At 39.8% G+C, this 20644-nt stretch overlaps 2 protein-coding genes across 3 annotated transcripts in view; one reads left to right on the top strand and one right to left on the bottom strand.

Moving 5' to 3' along the window:
• PPP2R3C (protein phosphatase 2 regulatory subunit B''gamma) overlaps positions 1 to 5831 on the top strand; it is a 34785-nt gene extending 28954 nt beyond the window's left edge. The window contains exons 11-13 of the mRNA XM_063117804.1: positions 1598 to 1735; positions 4087 to 4146; positions 5430 to 5831. Coding sequence (XP_062973874.1) covers positions 1598 to 1735; positions 4087 to 4146; positions 5430 to 5618 — 387 coding nt within the window. The 3' untranslated portion in view covers positions 5619 to 5831. The remainder of the gene's footprint in view (positions 1 to 1597; positions 1736 to 4086; positions 4147 to 5429) is intronic.
• Positions 5832 to 6067: 236 nt separating this feature from the next.
• Positions 6068 to 20644, bottom strand: part of LOC134392991 (signal recognition particle subunit SRP54) — a 61798-nt gene continuing 47221 nt past the window's right edge. The window contains exons 2-5 of one of the 2 annotated variants that reach the window (XM_063117802.1): positions 18732 to 18911; positions 12271 to 12337; positions 9884 to 9981; positions 6068 to 8654 (exon numbers count right to left, since the gene is read on the bottom strand). In XM_063117802.1, the coding sequence (XP_062973872.1) occupies positions 8445 to 8654; positions 9884 to 9981; positions 12271 to 12337; positions 18732 to 18911 (555 nt within the window). In that variant the 3' untranslated portion in view covers positions 6068 to 8444. The remainder of the gene's footprint in view (positions 8655 to 9883; positions 9982 to 12270; positions 12338 to 18731; positions 18912 to 20644) is intronic. The other variant, XM_063117803.1, reaches the window with a different exon arrangement.

Below are 20644 nucleotides of genomic sequence, written 5' to 3'. Positions count from 1 at the left end.
TATGAGGAAGGGTTACAACAGCTGGGATTGTTTAGCTTGGAAAGAGGGTAAGGGGAGACATAATAAGAGTGTATAAAATTATGCATGGCATGGAGAATGTGGATAGGGAGTAATGTTTCTCCCTCTCTTACGATATTAGAGTCCAGGGTCATTCCATGAAGTTGATTGGAGATTCAGGGCAGATAAATTTGCAGATGACACAAATTTGGGTGGGATAGCTAATGCCCTGGAAGACAGAAACAAACTTCAAAGTGATCCTGATAGGCTGGAGTGCTGGGGTGAAAACAACAGAATGAAATTTAATAGAGATAAATGCCAAGTTCTACACCTTGGAAAAAGAAACCAAATGCACAGTTACAAGATGGGGGATACTTGGCTCAGCAATACCACAAACAAGAAGGACCTTGGAATTGTTGTAGATCACAAGTTGAATATGAGCCAACAGTGTGATGTGGCTGCAAAAACAGCAAATGCTATTTTGGGATGCATTCATAGAGGTATGGTTCTCCTCTATTAGGCACTGGTTAGGCCTCATCTTGAGTATTGTGTCCAGTTCTGGGTACCACACTTGAAGAAGGATGCAGACAAGCTGGAGCATGTTCAGAGGAGGGCAACAAGGATGATCAAGGGTCTGGAAACAAAACCCTTTGAGGAGAGACTGAATGAACTGGCCATGTTTAGCCTTGAGAAGAGAAGACTGAGGGGAGACATGATAGCACTCGTCAAATACTTGAAAGGTTGTCACATAGAGAACGGCCAGGATCTCTTCTTGATCGTCCCAGAGTGCAGGAAATGGAATATAGGAAGCCAGATTCCGGCTGAACATCAGGAAAAACTTCCTCTGATTCTAAGTACTTCTTTACACAGTGCATAGTTAAACTATGGGATTCACCGCCACAAGAGGTAGTGATAGCCACTAATTTGGATGGCTTTAAAAGGGGTTAGACAAATTCCTGGAACTATGTGCCACCTCCAGAATCAGAGGCAGTATGCCTATGTACACCAGTTGCTGGGGAGTATGGGTGGGAAGCTGCTGTTGCACTAATGTCCTGTTTGTGGGTTCCTGGTCGACAGCTAGTTGGCTACTGTGTGAACGGAATGCTGGACTCGATAGACCCTTGGTCTGATCCAGGGCGGCTGTTCTTATGTTCTATTTAGTGGGTGGGAATCCAGTAGGATTACGCCCTCGGGACATTTGGCCCATGGCTATCCAGCAAATGATTCACTGGCTAAAGGGATATTTTAAGTTGTCTTAACACACAGATCCTGCTTTAGCCAATTGAATGAAGTTAGCTGTTGGAAGAATGTGATAGACTATTGTTTAAATGTTCTTTGTTTAATCTGAATTGAAAGACAAGTTCTCTAGTAGTTGATAAAAATCTATGGGTATGTTGCCTATGCAATAAAAAGGCAAGGTGGTTGTTGTTTTTTTGTTTTTTTTGCACGCTCCTTTCCCCCTCAGCGGTCATTTCTGTTTCATGCTGTCTTTCAGTGAAAACTTAACTGCTCCCCTACAAGGAAATAGCCACCAATTATGTTCTGCTTGCAAAATCAATTTTAAGAGGACTATAATAAACATGATTGCATCTGCTTTTAGGACTATAAGACGTACCTGGACTTTGTACTTGCATTAGAAAACAGAAAGGAGCCTGCAGCTCTGCAGTATATTTTTAAACTGCTTGATATAGAGAACAAAGGATACCTGAATGTTTTTTCCCTTAATTATTTCTTTAGGGTAAGTCGCTTTTTGTAAAGGTAGGTCATTTTTTGGTACATGTGTTGTTACAGTCATTGTGCCTCTACTTAGAGGCCAGCAGGCAATTGCTTTTAACTGCTAGTGTTCACAGTAAGGTTTTTTTCAACTTTTAAGAAAGGTATTAAAACTTCACATTAAAAAAAGGGAAGAATTCAGAATGTCTTTTCAGAGCACATCTTACATAAAGAAAAAAAATACACTGCTGGGATTTTAATTAAATATCTGGTTTTTCCAAAGCTGAAATTTTCAGTAAACTCGCCTTTCCTTTTTAAGGTAAGAGCTGCTAATGACCTCTAATGGCTAACATCTATGAGTTGTTAATGGATTCTACCCATTATCAGTAATGGAAAAGGATGTGGTCGCCATCTAATCAGAGTACAGCTTTCCTACAATAGTGACCCGGTTCACAAGATCACAACAAGCTGTGGTGGCTTGTGAGCTGTGGTGTGTGCCGGCACATTCCAGGCGCTATCTGCATAATCGCCACATGTTAAATGCATATTAAACATTTAACCCTCTGACAAGCCATGCCACCTGGGTTCAGATGATATGGTAAGTCACAGCCAGACAGTGATTATGCAAATTGTGGCCTGCATGCACTGCAATTCACAACAAGCCACAGTGGCTTGTGATCAGTCAAACCGACCCATTGTGTATGTCTTAGTGCACCCTTCCTAAATTTCCATTTTCTCATTGACTGGAAGTCATTCATATGATCTTATAATAAAAACAAACCTCTATGAACTAACTATGATTATTATTGCCACCAAGTAATTAACAGTGGGTGCATTAATTCCTGAATCAGCCCAGTCTCACAGAGATCTGCTGGTACAAATATTATGTTTCAAGATGTTGTATCACTACAGATGCTATCTTAGCTTCCACTAGATCTAGTAGAGATATTTTTTTAAATGAATATTCTCTCTTCTTTTTTCCAAAAGCTGAAGCGGCTAACAAAATGTATCATGCCCTGTCTTTCCGGTCTATCCTTTTCTAATAGGACATATCCTTTTGTAAATTGTGGCGATAAAATAATTATTTCCCTGTCAGAATGCCATTCAAATATGCATTTCATTCAGAATAAAGCAATCAAAACTACTTGATGTCTTGTTTGTAAAACCTGTGTGCTCTTAATATTGATCACCTCCAATTCTATGCCTACTAAACAAAAGTATTCTGCTGCTAATGATTCAGGAGCAGGATAATTCAACCAAGGTTTTCCACACTAAAAAAAAAAAAATCTGGAACACTTTCAAAGCTTTTATAGTAAATGCTCTGCAGGTTTAAAATACATCCAGAGCTGTGTTCTTTTACCAGCATGAAACAGATTAATTCCTCTGTAACAAACATCAATTGCACCTTCATCTTCCAATTATTTCTGCTCCCAGCATACACTTTCCAGTTAATCTCAAAGTTTGAGGTTAAAAGCCTATTTTAACAATGAGGCATTGCTGCCTGCCTCGGTTCTAACTTTTCAGGGTGGGCTAGGAGTTGGGAACAGATGGTCAGCATTGACCACATATTTTCTAAAGGAAAGGACTGAATTCAACCCATCCTACCCCTCATACAAGGAATCAAAAGGTGCAGGCCATGTACCTCTCCAAACAGGTGATAATGGGAAGATGCCACATGCTTTGAATGTTTAAGTTCCTAGGTTCAGTACACAGCACGTCTTCTCAAAGGTTCTTAGGTAGGAGCTAGGCAAGACATTGGTCTGAGACCCTGACTTCTGCTGCCAATTGGGGTAGATAAGTCTGGATTATAAGCACAACTTAGTAAAAGTAGTGTTATGTGTTCATTTCAAGGTTAACAGTGCCAAGCATCTTAACTAAAGGCCATATATACGGGCATACCATGCACTGGGTCAATGATTATAATTGTAATTAACTGACTGGGTTTGCATGTACAGATTGTTAATAAGACATGGTGGCTTATTAACCACCCCTGCAAGTGCCAGGAACATGCCATCCAATTTCCCTAAACACCCTCCCTGGGTGTGGCTTATTACATCTGAACCTGATGAAGGAGAGCGTCTGGGGTGGTTAACAAACCACCCAGAACCCATGGCCTGTTCTAGGATTGCCGGGTGGTTTGTTAGTCACCCCAGCCATACACCCTCGCCAGGTTTGCACGTAATGACAGGCTGCACCAGGCAAGGACAATTAAGGAAACTGGGTGGCATATGTACAGTATGGGCAGGGAAGTTAATAAGCCACTGTGGTTTATTAATCACCCTCACTGTTTTATCACGGACCTAATTTGTCTGCAAAAGATAATCTATTTTCTTGGTTTTACCTTATGTTTCTCCCTAATCTATGCCATTGACATAGGCTATTCAAGAACAAATGAAAATCCATGGCCAAGAACCAGTTTCTTTTCAAGATGTCAAGGTTAGATTTTTTTAATCCAAATGTTTTTGTTTGTAGTATTCAGTAAGCATGTGAGATACTGACTTTTTTGCATGTCTGGCAGTCTGCAGCCTATGATATATATTTTGGTAGCCTAATGTTGATTCCATTTCACTAAACAAAGTATTTCTATAATGTCACTTTAATGGTACTGAATAAGTATATTTTTATCCAAATGCCTATGCCTTTCCTAAAAATTCAAAGTTCATACATGCAGTATATTAAGGGCACAGGGTATTCTGAAATATGAAGTATCAGAGCTAGAAAAAAACGCTTGCTTGAAAAATCCTGGGTTGGAATGGTTCTGTCTTTATTCCTGTCAAAGGAAGAGTGATGTATGCATGTGACTTTTGCTGATTCTCCTATCCGCCATAGTTTCTTGCACCGTCTGAAACTCTGCTCTTGAGAGAACAGTGTGGGAGGTAGTGCAGGGGAAGGGGGAACTGACAAAAGTCACCTTCCTCCCCTTCAACTAGGAGAAGCAAAAGCTGATAGTAATCAATAAGTGGTGAAAAGACATCTGGATGCAAGAGTTCACTCCACGGCTCTGGCAATGCTGCCATAGTTTTTTCCAATTTGCAAATAAATGGCTTATCATTTTGAGACAGCTGCCACATATAGCAGTTTTGAGCAGATTACACTTGTTGGCTGTACAGTGTATACCTCTCCTTAATCTTCTCTAACAGAAAACATTAAAGGATCTATAAGGCAAGCTTTTTGCTATGTATAAGTGGGGAGGTCTGTGGTGATATAGGAGAAAAACTATCCAGTGCCACATGAGACCGCTACCTGAGAGATGTGTCACATGAAACAATCCAATGCAGTTGTAATGTATACAACTGCCCTTAGTGTATGCATATTCTAAATTTCTTCCGTAGCCCAGGGATACTCCCTTGAAAGTGTGTTGGAGGGGCTGATGGTCCCAGCTGCCTGTCTTGGTTGCTAAGAAAGAGCAGATCTCATTCTTATCCTGAAATAGTTTATTTGTAGAATGTGGAAAGTAGGGCAGTAAATGATTTTACCACAGGAATTTAACTATCACTCAGTTTTGAGGACAAGTATGAACACACATGCGCTATGCAGTTTTATATTCCTTTTCAGCAAGGATGTTTAATACTACTAGATCTGAACAGTGAATCATCAGAGATTTTTTTAAAAAAAATTCAATAAATATTTTACGCAACATTTGTTGTACTAAGTTTAGCTACTGTCTATTTGCTGCTGGGTAAAATTCACTGGGTTAACTTTGTTGTTGCTTTTTCTAGGATGAAATCTTTGATATGGTGAAGCCTAAGGATCCTTATAAAATCTCCCTTCAGGACTTAATCAACAGTAGTCAAGGAGACACAGTCACTAGCATTTTAATTGACCTTAATGGCTTCTGGACCTATGAGAACAGAGAGGTTCTTGTAGCAAGTGATAATGACAGCACAACAGATCTTGACGATACATGATTTAACAGGAATAGACTGTATCCATGGAGATATGCCCAACTGATACAGTCACCATTTGCAGCTGAACAACATATTCATTACCCAAATCAATGAAGCTCCCATGTAGCCCCAGATGAGCAAAACTAAAGCTTTGTACAAAGATTGTGAGACAGATCTCAACAGAAGCTAAAAAAAAATGTTTTTAAAAATGTTATTAAAGGTCTAAAGACTTTCTGGTAAACGTACATTTATTGAAACTATTTCCAAACCTACAGTAGCAAGCCGTCTTCCAGTTTAGACAAGTTGTATGTGTTGTACATTATGGTCATGAACAATACTCCAGTTTTGTACTGTTCAATGTCATTGCTAAAACAAAGCCTAGATTCTTAAGTGCAAGAGAGGCAGTCTGAAACAGTAAAATACTACATATATGTTTGTGAAATTACTAATGTACAGCTCAACTCTAAAAAAAAAAAAAAAACCCACAAATTACCATGCGATACCTGTCAAATGGACCATTGTGAAATACCCTCCCAAATCAGCGTTCACAAACCTTGACATAAGGGAAGCAGCTGGTAGTCTAAATCAGATTACCCCAGCTGGTGCTCTCCAGATATGTTGTACTACAGCCTCCAACATCCCTAGCCATGCTGGGTAGGGCTGATGGGGATTTTAGTCCAACACATCTGGCACCAGGCTTGGGAAGGCTGGTGTAAATGCTCATGATCAGCATATTCAACTCTTCTTTCTGTTAATGCTACAAATACACAAGGCTTCAAAAGTCATAGGTGTCTCAATATGTGAAGATACGTAAACTGAATAATATTTCTAGAAGAAAACACTTGTGAAAAGTAAAACATACCTGTGTCTTAATTGCATGCAGTCTTCCACAGCTCCAATCTTGTATACACTTACCTGAGAATACATTTTATTAAACTATGGGGTTTATGTCTGAGTAGATGTGTAATGGATTGCAGCCTAAGTAAGGTGAATGTTTTGGCTTACTAGAAACCCACTGGGTATTTCTAATAGCATCTGTACCGACATTCAAAACAAAGCTTTCCTAATCTTACAATAACAACTCTTAACTCAACTGAAATTTAAAATTATATTAAATATAAAATTTTAATACATGTGCAAGAAAAAGAACCCACTTTTTATAATTTGCATATACTGAAAGAAATATTAAAGGTAAGGCACAGTGATTAGAAGAACTTCACGGCAATAAACCCTTCCCCATTCAATATAGCAACATTTTTGGCTAGCAGAAATTAAAAGGTGTAGTTATTAATGGTGCTTTAGGGACTTTTGATCCTTGTACAGAGATTTTGATAATACATTTTACATAGTTTACAACTGGGAGCATGATTCTCTAATCCAAAATAGATATACACTTTAAGATTAAACACAAATGAAGATTCTGATGATCTTTAGTTAAAGCTGTTTTAACATTCTAAAACTACGAAAAGCTTAAGAGTACCCAGTGAGACTTGAATTCTCCCTCCTGTTAAGGTCAATGAAAAAAAGTGTGTATATTCTGTATGTTTGTGTTTTTCTGGCTAGTACTGGGAGAGTTTTTCTGCCCTGTGAACACTGCACTAAAGTATGGATCTATACTGCAGCATTTCTTTCTAAGTCCTAGCTGTTTTATACAAATGTATAAGTTTTAAGAAAAGGACTCAAGACAAATGGAAGGCAGGGATCTTAAATTATTAAAGGATGTAGCTATAGCCAGAAAGTGCTTGTGGAGGCAGATTTGTTGAGTACATCCCTTTGTGGCACATGCACACATCCCTTTAGATCCTGTTGTCTATCTACAAACATTTATGCTACAGACTTTTTGTGAAAACTAGTTGGGATTATCCTACAGACATTTCATTATACAAGCTTCAGTAGATTCTTAATGGCACTCTGTCAAGGTAAATAATAGATTTCTAGCTAGAAAACCCACTCCTATTCTCACAGTCAAAACTTCTCAAATGTATCTTTTAAACTTTTCAAATCAAGTTCTGCCTCTTTAACTGAGCCTGTTTTTTAAACTCTGATCAGTAGGAGAGAGCTACAAGGAAACGAACCCCATAACTAGCTTAACTTATTTAAGTACTAGCGGCTGAACATACTCTTTTTTAAATTATTTCACCTAGTATTTAGATCCATCAGGACATTTATCAGCATACCACCCTCAATCCCGACTATCCTGATGTAGATAAATTGTCAAGCCTTCTAAATCCTGGAATTCCTTCCCAGAACACTTGATAAAGGCAGAGATTAGTCAATTAACTGGATTCTCTGTGTATTAGACCTCTTTTACCTAAGCAGTGAGAATGTGCTTTAGGGACTTACTAACCTAGCTATTCATATAGAGACAGTTTTTAGTTTAATAGACATGAACAAAGCCACCTTATTTAGAATTGTAGATACAGACATACCCATGCAATAATGACAATAAATTAAACTAAGTCACAAAGATGCCTTGTGAGTTAGTTCCAATTAGTCTAAAAAACTTCCACCAGGATTTTGATAAGTAACCTTATAAATACATAACAAACCATTCAGAAGTACAAGTATCAGTCCACAACTGTCAAGAAGGCACCGGATGTTCAGGAAAGACATTTTACTTGTTCTGCATAGATAGGTCAGTTTAGGACCCAGTTATTTGCATTTCATTATCTAACAGGTTAAGCAAAGTGTCTTAGCCTTTATTAGACAGATGTTGGCTAAAAAGACATTAATAGCTCTCCCCTGCCCATCCTTTAAAATAAATTACATTCCACTGAACATGCATAAAGGGACCTACACACATTTGACAATTCAAGAAATAGGGAATTGTTATGCAACATCTTCACTCTAAGCAGACACTGGAGTAATATCTTGTTTACTTTCTACAATAGGCAGACAATCTTCAGTTTCAAAGTTAAGATTCACAAATGTACTACAGGCTGTAGCCTCTGGCTGGGCAGTCTGAACAGCAGTCCCCTCTCGACTCTGGTTCTGCTGCTCTTGAAACCTTCTTTCTGCTTCCTCTGACATCTTGTTCTCTTCTTCCTCCTCTTCTTCCTAAGGAAAGAAAATCCACATATTATAAAACCAAGTGCTCTCCACATTAATTTCATCAAATTTCTGATCATGTTAGTGTGCTCCAATATCTATTTCTACCAAGAATGTCAAATGTCCATGTCACTGATCCAGTTTATTAGCATCACAATGGTTTTGAAAGTACCCATCATACAGGAAAAACTGAACATTAAAATTGAGGTAATTGGGATGCTTATCAGTAGGAACACTGTATAGTAATACTACTTTCAAACAAATTCATTTTCTACAGATTGGAATTAGATATGAAAAACACTAATCAAAGATGTTTCCCAGTGCTTACTACAAACTGGAAAAATAGCTATCCAAGTAGCCTCTTAACTGATGTGCCTGGGACTTTACCATTTCAGGAATCTCTTATTCTTGCTAAGTGTCCATCTACTGAAAACATAGAAATATTTTCTATAGAGGGCAACTATTTACACCTAATTTCCTCTTATAAAACAGCTAAACAAAAATATTTTTAAAAATTAGGGTTAGTTTGATAAAAAGAGAGGTGCTGTAGTAGCTTCTCAGTTTCAATGAAATACAACATCGTTTATCCCATATGCAGCCTCGTGTGGCGCAGAGTGGTAAGCGGCAGATTACTGCAACCAAAACTCTCCCCACGGCCTAAATTCGATCCCAGTGGAAGCTAGTTCTCAGGCAGCCGGCTTAGGTCGACTCAGCCTTCCATCCTTCCGAGGTCAGTAAAATGAGTACCCAGCTAGCTGGGGGAAAGGTAATTGCGACTGGGGAAGGCAATGGCAAACCACCCCGCTACAAAGTCTGCCAAGAAAACGTCAGCAAAAGCAGGCGTCCCTCTAGGAGTCAGCAATGACTCAAGTGCTTGCACGAGAAGTTCCTTTCCTTTTCCTTATCCCATATACTAAATGGTTTGGAAAAATATTTCCTATAATACCTGGACAACATAGGATAAAGCTAATGTAAAAGGTACAACAAAGATTTTTCTTTTAGATATTGGGTACTGCTTTCCATAAAAGAGTTGTCCTAAACAAATTAAAGGAGTGCAAAAACAACTGAACATGGATTGGCATTATGGTAGGATTCTTAAAGAACTGGAGAATGTCATCTTTAACATTCCATGTAAGAAATTAGTTTAATAGGCTGTGCTTTTTTTCTTTTCTTTTTTAGTAAAAAAAAAACATGTTTGTAATCCATATGCTGTTAAAGGGGTACAAAAAGGCACGCACCTCCTTCTTCATCCTGTAGTATTCATCTATGGCATACTGGTATTTTGGTGTACTGATTCCCAAAACAGAGGCAATTTTTTCACCGAGGAAGTCACACACTGAATGAATAAAACATACGTTTATGAATGTTGCGGACTTAGCAAGCATGAACTCTTGAATACAGTTTTCCTAGGCTGACCATATGAGAACCTGGTGAAATTTCCTTTTCATCACAACAGTTAAAGCTGCAGGTGCCCTGCCCTCTTTTAAATCTGGTCACTCTAGTATAGCTCCTGCACTGTTGTGATGAAAAGGGAATTTCACCAGGTTCTCCATATATACAAATGACACCTGCTGAAATTCCCTTTTCTATGCAACTGTTACAGGAGCCTGTCCTCCTTTTCATATGGTCACCCTAGTTTTCCTTAACACTCAATGACTTCATATACAGTATGTGCATGGGGAGAAGTGTTTGTACTGCTTGGTTGATTTCAATTTTTTAGATTTTAATTCTAACTTTGAAAGCTAAATTGTGAGCCATATACACTATGGAAATCAAACAAACTGGTAAGGCCAGATAATCCAGCCCTAGACTTTTATACCTAAAACCCTGCAGAGAGGTCTGTCTAGGCTTCTCATAACAATCTCCCCTGAAATAATTTCACAACTACTTTAGAAAGTTTGTTCTGTTTAACTTTACTTAGAATGTACCTGAACCCTTGTATACCAAAGGTACTGGAAAAGTCACATGTAATGGAAGTATGAAATCACTCAGGTAATCACTGTGCCATTTTATTTATTTATTTATTTATTACATTTTTATACCGCCCAATAGCCAAAGCTCTCTGGGCGGTTCACAAAAATTAAAACCACAATAAAACAACCAACAGGTTAAAAGCACAATTTCAAAATACAGTAAAAAAAAACCCTGCATGTTGGGTCATTTGGTTAGCCCCTGCATTTTAATTCCTATCTGTTGTGGAAATGCAACTGAGGAAGCTACAAACATTCATTTCAGAGCATGTATAGCTTGCAGGCATCAAATGCTGACTGTGCGCGTGCACACACACACTCACGTATTCTAAAAGCTTCTCTCTATCCAACCAAAATATAATTTCCTACAAATTACATTTCTTCATATAATATCCTGATAGTCAATGTGAGCAATGTTTTTAAAAAGTAATTTAAAACAAATCACCTTATTTTTCTCACTAGGAATTTTTTCTGCTCAGTTCTCATTATTATTATTAATATTTATATAGCGCCATCAATTTTCATGGTGCTGTACAGAACAAAATAAAACAAAATACAAAACACCCTGCCATACGGCTTACATTCTTCAGACTTTTTTCCTGGGACTCCTTTAAGTTAAATTGTTTGACTAAACTGACAAAGGGAAGCCAAATGGTAAAGGATAGAGAACTAACAACCGTTAATTTCAAGGAATGCCTATCTAGTTTTGAATCTTAGTACTGTATCTTTTAAACTACTTGTAAAGCAAAAGAGAAGAGAAGTTTTTAGAAAATGAAGGGTAGATTTCACAGTAATAGTTGCCAGAGTAAGATGCTACATACTTTCAGTGTAGGCACTGAAATATGCAGATTGTGTCAACACAGGGACATAATAATTTGCATTCCACATTCTTCCATGAGGAAAAATAGCATTCAAATCCATCTATCAACTTTTGAGTCAACACTGGCTAAGTCTGGTAACTCTGAGGAAATGAGTTCTTTCACTTGGTTGATTCAGGTTGTTGCATGCCAGTAAGTATCACACAGGTGGGCAACCCAAACCCACATGAAGCCCTCAGCTGCTCCTTGTGATCCAAGGAGCCTAACTTTTCACTGAAGTTCAACCAGTCAGCTATCAGCTACTGGTGGGAAAAGACCACTGTCCCAGCACTGCTAGTAGCAGCACCAAGACAGCAATATTGAGCAGGGTTGCTGGAATGGTAGAGGCTTTAGCCTCCCCCATTCCCTGCTATCTTCATGCATCCAAGATAATTGCTTCTCCACTGCTAGAAACAGCCATCTCAATTGGGATAGCTGTGGGGAGTAGAGAGAGACTTTCACCTCCACCCCGTGATCCCATCCCGAGTTCAGTGAGTAGGAAAGGGAGGTTTAAACTTCCTCATCTCTGTATGCTGAGATGTGCAAAGTGTGTGCACATATGTGTGTGTATGTGTGCGACCCTTGGTCTAACACCTAGTACCGCATGTAGCCCTCATGACCAAAAAGGGTTGCCCATCTTTGCTTTAATGACTATTTCACATTCCTGATGCTTCAAGCAACATAACTCTAGTAGCTGCACTCTGTCTCACAGTTTACATTTCATTACATCAGAATGTGTTTGTCATAAGGGTTATTACTAGCTTAATCTGTATAAACACAAACTGAATAAACCCATACCTGACAGTGTTGATGTGGCTACTCTTAGCATCTGAAACCACAAATAAGGCCCCCAAGTAAGTGTTGCCTATAACAAAGAAAATGTTCAGTTAAGTTTATGCTACAAATTTGACATTATATGAAGTACAATTAATTTATTTCATTCATATCTTGTGTTTCTTCCATTGATGACATAGATAGGGTTTTCAGGTAGCCCCCTCATCCAGGCACAGAGCAGATCTAGCTCTGCTTAGCTTCAGTAAAGTTGTTGCATCTTGTTTATTTTATTTTATTTTTATTTATTACATTTTTATACCGCCCAATAGCCGAAGCTCTCTGGGCGGTTCACAAAAATTAAAATCATCATAAAACAACCAACAAGTTAAAAATACAAATACAAAATACAATATAAAAAGCACAACCAGGATAAAACCATGCAGCAAAATTGATATAAGGTTAAAATACAGAGTTAAAACAGTATAATTTAAATTTAAGTTAAAATTAAGTGTTAAAATACTGAGTGAATAAAAAGGTCTTCAGCTGGCGACGAAAGGAGTACAGTGTAGGCGCCAGGCGGACCTCTCTGGGGAGCTCATTCCACAACCGGGGTGCCACAGCGGAGAAAGCCCTCCTCCTAGTAGCCACCTGCCTCACTTCCTTTGGCAGGGGCTCACGGAGAAGGGCCCCTGTAGATGATCTTAAGGTCCGGGTAGGTACATATGGGAGGAGGCGTTCCTTCAAATAACCTGGCCCCAAACCGTTTAGGGCTTTAAATGTCAATACCAGCACTTTGAATCGGGCCCGGACCTGGACTGGCAGCCAATGAAGTTGTAAAAGGACTGGCGTAATGTGATCTCGCCAGCCAGTCCCTGTTAGTAAACGGGCTGCCCTGTTTTGTACCAGCTGAAGCTTCCGGACCGTTTTCAAAGGCAGCCCCACGTATAACGCATTGCAGTAATCCAAACGAGAGGTTATCAGAGCATGGATAACTGTAGCTAGGCTATCACTGTCCAGATAAGGGCGCAGTTGGTATATCAGCCTAAGCTGATAAAAGGTGCTCTTTGCCACTGAGTTCACCTGTGCCTCAAGTGACAGTTCTGGATCGAAGAGCACCCCCAAACTACGGACCCGATCCTTTAGGGAGAGTGCAACCCCGTCCAGGACAGGGCAAACATCACCTCGCCGGACAAATGAACCACCCGCTAACAGTACCTCCGTCTTGTCTGGATTGAGTCTCAGTTTGTTAGCCCTCATCCAGTCCATTACCGTGCCCAGGCACTGGTTCAGAACAGTCACTGCCTCACCTGGGTTTGATGAAAAGGAAAGGTAGAGCTGGGTGTCATCCGCATATTGATGACACCTCAGTCCACATCTCCGGATAACCTCCCCCAGCGGCTTCATGTATATGTTAAACAGCATAGGGGATAAAATAGAGCCCTGCGGAACCCCATGGCTTAGGAGCCACGGCACAGAGCAATAATCCCCCAGCACCACCTTCTGGAATCGGCCATCCAAGTAGGAGCGGAACCACTGCAACGCAGTACCTCCAACTCCCAGTTCAGACAACCTATCCAGAAGGATACCATGGTCGATGGTATCGAAGGCCGCTGAGAGGTCCAGGAGAACCAACAGGGTCGCACTCCCCCTGTCTCTCTCCCGACAGAGGTCATCCCACAGGGCGACCAAGGCAGTTTCTGTTCCAAAACCAGGCCTGAAACCCGATTGAAATGGATCTAGATAATCCGTTTCATTCAAGAGTGCCTGGAGTTGTCCTGCAACCACCCGCTCAAGCACCTTGCCCAGGAAAGGGATATTAGCCACCGGCCTGTAGTTGTTTACATCTTCCGGGTCCAGATTAGGCTTCTTCAGGAGTGGTCTAATTACCGCCTCTTTTAAAGAGGCCGGCACCACTCCCTCTCTCAAGGAGGCATTTACAACCTCCTGGACCCAGCCGGCGATCCCCTCCTTATTTGATGTAATGAGCCACGAGGGGCAAGGGTCAAGCACACAGGTGGTCGACCGGACTTGGCCAAGCACCTTGTCCACATCCTCGGGCCTCAATAACTGAAACTCATCCAATAAAACTGAGCCGGACGGCGCTCTGAACGCCTCTACTAGTGGTGCTGCATTAAGTGTGGTGTCCAATTCATGACGAATCTGAGCGACTTTATCTTCAAAGTGCCGTGCAAACTCGTCACAGCGTGCTACCGAGGGTTCAACTATCTCACGCCCTGGCCCAGAGTGTAACAGGCCATGAACCACTCGGAAAAGCTCCGCCGGACGACACCGAGAAGACGCAATGCTTGTGCCTTCAAAGCATGCCCTGCAAGCAGTACTTTGTTTTGCAGGTCTTGTGCAAGAAATTACCTATTCTATAAATGCTCTCTAGAGTCAAGTTGTCAGGCAGAAATTCTGGAACCCTCTTCACCCAATACTTAATGATTATACTTTCATTCACTGTAGCTATAGGAAACACAACTCTTGTACAGAGAGAAGCAGTAGCCTGTATAATAAACCAGAGTGTTGCCCTTATAGTATAAGGGGTTGTCTCTATTTGTGTCTGTCGACCAGCAGACCCTGCTCTCCAAAAAACTTCCATTAATTCTGAAACTTTTTAGGAATGCAACGGTTCTTTAATTAAGTGCAGGCACTCATTCCAGAAGTCCCTCTAAATTTTGAGCGTCTTCTGACCACAGCATCCACACTCCAAATCCATCTGACAAGTCCATGCAAAGAAGTGTCCAATATCTGCTCCACAATTACAGACTCACTTCTGTCCAAGTTTACCAACATCTATGCCTAAATGTTAACTTTCAGATGTTGGTGTTGTGACATTTAGAGGGGGTAGTGGTGTGAAAAACTGCAAGGCATATAGCTTGTAGTAAGTTACATTAGTACATTTATGTGTACGCACACACTATTTGCCAGAAGTGACGGGGACAGAGCAACAACAATTCTTTACAGCCAGTTCTGCAGATCCTGGATTGGATCCACACAGAGTTAGATATGTGCAACAGAGCTGGCAGAAGGAGCCTCCACTGAATTTTCCTATCAGCTTCCTGCACCATGGTCCCCAACCTTCTGTGTAGTGTTGCAAGAAGCCTGCCATAGGAAGGAGCGGGCAGGGAATCTACTTCTGCCATTCCCGTTGCAGCACATGTCCAAATGTGGATCCAACCCTCTGTCCTTATTAGGAAATCACACATTAATAATGAAAGCTGCATCGTTTTAGAATTGTGGAGTCAAGTGGTTATAATGAAAGAAACTTGAAGAGTATCTGGTGCTAAACTTCCCAAGGAGAAATAGCACTGAAACATCAATGCTTATCTACATAACCTGAAAATACACACACTACTACAAATATTTTTGTACAGTGTCTTGTTTAGGCTACATTTTACTATCAAATGCATTTCATTACCATTCCCAGTTTTATCACATATTTTGTTCAGAGATTTCAGCATTTATAAGCATGAACACTGCTTCAAGGTGCACATGAATAGATGCATCCCACACTTTAATGTTTAGCTGCCCTGTAGAAACCTGAGCTCAGTTGGCAGAAGGAAGATTTATGCCTATGTAAAGTACACACAATTGTTTTTTCTGTAAAGAAGCACTCCATGCCCATTAACTAAGCACAAAGTTATCAATTGCTTTAATGGCCACCACTTTTGCACTTGCTCAGCCAGAAAAAAGCACTCAGAAGGATGTTACAAGTGAAAGCAATTTAGAAATTAAAAGTTAAGCCCTTTACACTATTAAAAAGCGTTATTACCAGCAAACAAACAGCAGCACTACAAGGAAAATGAACTCTGCTTCTCCAGCTTACGGTAACAATAACTTCTATGTAAATATTTTTTTAAAACAAAGGAAACCAGAAGTTCAGAGACAATATCGTATTTTGAATCTATTGACATACACAAAATCATCTAGATTCTTCAGGCCTGAAAGCAAACGTGTTTACAGTCTAAGACTGTATTAATGCTGCAATGCAAATTTGCATTAATGGTGAGATTACAATTTATTTGCCTTTATTGTTACATGTTATGACAAGAGCAACGGGGAAAATGCAAGGGAAAATACTGAAGAAAGACAAGTGATCTGAAAACATCTTAACTTCCTCCTCAAAATCCTTGCACTCCTAACATTTTATATTGTACCTCTGTGGTGGATTTTAATTGTTTTAATCCACTACCCCGCTCCTGCCAGCATTCTGGTTGGGCTCTTAATGGGGCACAAAGGAAAGGGAGCCGCAGAAACCCTAGTATGTGGATGGAAGCTGCAAAGACAGCAACTATCCACCCTTGAAGAGAAGCCAAAACTAGCTGAATTCTGAAATGTTAGGATGCTGAATTTCTCTTAAAAGTCCTAATATAAAAGTTTACCAAGGCAAATTTAACAGACAAGAGCCAGTCTTTTTATACCATAAGTAAAGCTGTCAATATGCTACAATCATGAAAATACATTGCCTGTATAGAAATCCTACAACATTTCCCCCAATGCATCAAAACTCACTTTGGACTCCTATTTTTCTCCACCTCATTTATATTGCTGGGTACACACACCATCATCACCACAAAGTGATATTATAAGAAAGTTTTCCCTCTCAAAGAATGTAAGTTATGCTGTAGAAGACTGGTTTTTATTCATTTCATTTCAAATCTGCATTATAAAATCTCACAAGGAAAACACTGGTTCATTGTTATGGAAATGTAAAAAGACAAATGGCTCACTTCATATTTTATTTCATTATGCTTTCAACACAGTTGCACTCTGTACTCCAGCATATTTGTCTTGTGCTGCCTTCCTTGTCACACAATCTGAGTCAATAGTGTTTCTTTCTATTTAGAGGAAGAAGTGCTATTCAAAGGGATGCCAAATCTTAGACTTGCACTTTAGGACTGCAAAATTAATTACATTCAGTAAAGTATTCCTTTCTAAGGATTGGTGAAACACAGATACAGAAGTAAACCTGAATTGTACTAATGGAGATATTGTCCTAGTTTTATATTTATTTCAGGCCAATTTTCTACCTTATGTCGTGTAAATAGTATAAATTTATTTTTACTTAAGCAACCAACAGGAGTCCCATTTTATTAATTGCTTCCCTAGGCCCATTCTATGTTATTAATTCAGATTTGAGAGAGCTAAGCAGTACCAAAAGACCACATAGTAGTATAGTTCTTTGGTTAGAACATACAAGACAAAGTTGGATCCAGACCCCCCACATCTCCATGAACAGAAGGGCTCCCTCAATTTATGGAGGGAATCATGATATTCCTGCTAGAGGAAAGGGTAGGGCAGCAATTTTTCCCAGTTCCCCTTTCAGGTCCGAATGCCACCTTCCATGCTGATTCTCAACCCTATAGAATAGTATGGGAGGTGACCCTGGACAATGCAGGGAGAAGGGGCAGAGACAAACACCACCCTACTAGCACCAGTAGAACGCTGTTGAGCACAAGTCTGGATCCAAATCAGTATATTCAGGGACAAAGATCAGCAAACATCCTCTCTTCTGTCCATTTAGTCCTTGAAATGTGCATCAGACTTTTTCGTATACTTTTCAGGAGTCACTAGAACCAGCTTGTCAGCTCAGCCACCGACACCAATGCTACTGAAAATTTCATAAAACCAGGAAATGTGCGGTTGATTTAAAAACAAAGCTGAAAAAACATATAGACCAGCCAGAATGTAATAAATAGCCTTCATACTACAAATGTAAATTTGTCAGTTTTCTATGAAGACTTTGAACTTAGAACACACTTTGTATTCAAAGCACTTCATATACATTGGCTTGAATCCTGAGCTTCAATTTGCACAAGGTGCTCCTATCTGGTTTCCGTTGCTTTCTCTTTCATCACATTATTCCAGAGAGATTCTTGTAACTCAGAAGCACTTTTTGGATGTGTAGAAAGTGGGGAAGCTCCATTATGTAAACAGTATTCTGATTGTGCTACTCTGGATCCAAACCACTATATCTGTATTCTTTAAAAGCAGCCATATAAAGTAGGTGAGAATTATCCCCTTATTAAAGATGAGGGGTATATTGTGGCTGAAACACTTGTGATTTTTCTAATGCTATATCATGAGTTCACACGACAGGGAATATCTGAAGGTTCTACCCATCCAGCAGTGGAACAGAAACTCTGGTAGAATGGATTTCCTCTCTCCCCTGGGAGAACCCCAAATCTGCTCCAAATGATTGGGGGACCCCCTAAAGCAGATTTAGGGGGCAAACAGGAGCCTGCATGAGCAAGGGGAAGCTCTGTTGCATTGGTGGAAGTACACTTTTGCAACATTGGATTTACTTCCAAAGGAAAAAACCCTCAGCTTTATGACAATATAATTACTTCAATTTCTACATCATAAACTCATCAAAACAGGATAAAAAACTTATTTTTATTTTTGCAAATTGAGAAAATTGGTCACATGGAGAAAGGCATAACTCATCATATGAAGTAAACAAACTTCAGAAACAAACCTACTGGATCAACAGAAGGCAAGAGGTCTTTTTTCTCCTGATGCTCATCTTCCTCTTCATCTGTGCTGAATTCTTCCATGGTTTCACCACTTGCGAAGTGAATGACCCTCCTTGGAATTTTCTTCTTTTTTCCTATGACTCCAAGCTCCACATTCTCAAAGCCTCTGTCACCATTTGCATGCAGCTGTAATAGAAGAGGACAACTGTCAGGTGCAAAAATACCCATAAGATAAAGAAAGAAGGAAATGACACTCTAACGTCCAATATCTATCAGACCAATCTTCCTTGTGTTTTACAATTAGTATTATCACATCACCACAGCATGGATGTTGAGGCAAGATTTATTTAAATTGTGCATTTTTATTTCTTAAAGCTGGTTTAATTCTCCTTAAAGAATATCTAACTGCAGAGGCACTTCAACACTGCCACTTGTTATTTATTGAGCACTTTTAGCTTTCAGAGTTCTTCGATCTATACCCAACAATACTTCTCGGTGGTAACTCATCCTTATTTTGAATTTTCAGAATTAAATTGCTTAAGGCCACCCAATAAATCCTGACTCTGCTGGATTTTGGACTAGGAGTTATAAGAGTCAGGTGAAAGTGCATACTGTAAACAATTATTTTAAGCAAAATTATACTTTTTCTCTTTTACATATGCTAAGAAGAGTTACAACCCTTCATACACTTGTATACTCAGCAGCTCTCATAGAATAGTAGAGTTGGAAGGGGCCTACAACGCCATCGAGTCCAACCCCCCTGCTCAATGCAGGAATCCACCCAAAAGCATACCTGACAGATGGTTGTCCAGCTGCCTCTAGAATGCCTCTAGTGTGGGAGAGCCCACAGCCTCCCTAGGTAACAATGCATTCAGTTTAAGTAAACAGAACCTGTCATTCTAGAAGGACTTTTCAGTATTCATTATTGCTGCCCCCTCCACTTAAAGGGAAAAGATTCAGCAAAAGGCAAATCAGTCACTGATTTGTAAGATGACAGAAAACAGTAATATAGACTAGTATCAGTAGTATTAACCTTCATACGTTTATGGACTTTTTAAAAATGTAAATTATTGATGTCTCTTACTTTAATCCTTTGTATTAAAACTAACTTTTACATATTTATGAGCACCTGCGAATGAAAACCTTGGTGTACTTTTAATCCTTTGTATTACAGAGTTTTTGTATGCTTATCTGTATTCGTGTATGCATTTGTAAAGTTGATATGACCATGATGGTTGAAACAACAAATAAACAACTAGGAGTGGAGCTTTTTAAAATACAGATTAGTAATAAAAACTGAAAGATTTGCTACCAAGAAAAATAATGCTAGGCATTTAGACTGGTCAAAGCAGCCAGGAATTGGACTGGACTTTTCAACAGAAATTAGATGACATTAGCGGTACTTGCACACCCAGTGGGCCACGCAGTATTCAAGTTTTTAGGGCCTGCTCCAGTTGGACTCTTCCCCCACCCCCAGAGGGCTAACTGACATCTTGACCCTGTGGGGAAGAAGAAAGAGCAAGGGGACAGGAACAGGCACAGGAAACATAAGGGCCTGCTCCAGTTGGACTCCCCTCCTTTGGGAGCTGGACAATCCAATCAACCCTTTTGCCGGTCTATTTAATTTCTCTCTCTCTTTTCCCTCTTGAACTCCTTTTCCTTGCATGTTATGTATTTTTTAGATTGTAAGCCTGAGGGCAGGGACTGTCTTTTTGCTAATTGATTGTAAGCTGCTCCGAGAGGCATTTTTGGCTGAGCGGGGTAAAAATATGATAAATAAATATGTCTAGGTATGCCAAGGCTCAAAGTTGTACCAATATAGCATGGGCAAGCCTACCAGCCTAATCAAGCAACCATCACTAGTTGCTCCTGCTGACAGCTATAGAAAAGAAACCAGGCCACAGAGAGCAGAGCAATGC

The sequence above is a fragment of the Elgaria multicarinata genome, chromosome 2 (genome assembly GCF_023053635.1).
Source record: "Elgaria multicarinata webbii isolate HBS135686 ecotype San Diego chromosome 2, rElgMul1.1.pri, whole genome shotgun sequence".
Taxonomy (NCBI): Eukaryota; Metazoa; Chordata; class Lepidosauria; order Squamata; family Anguidae; genus Elgaria; species Elgaria multicarinata.
This window is presented reverse-complemented; position numbering and strand designations above follow the sequence as displayed.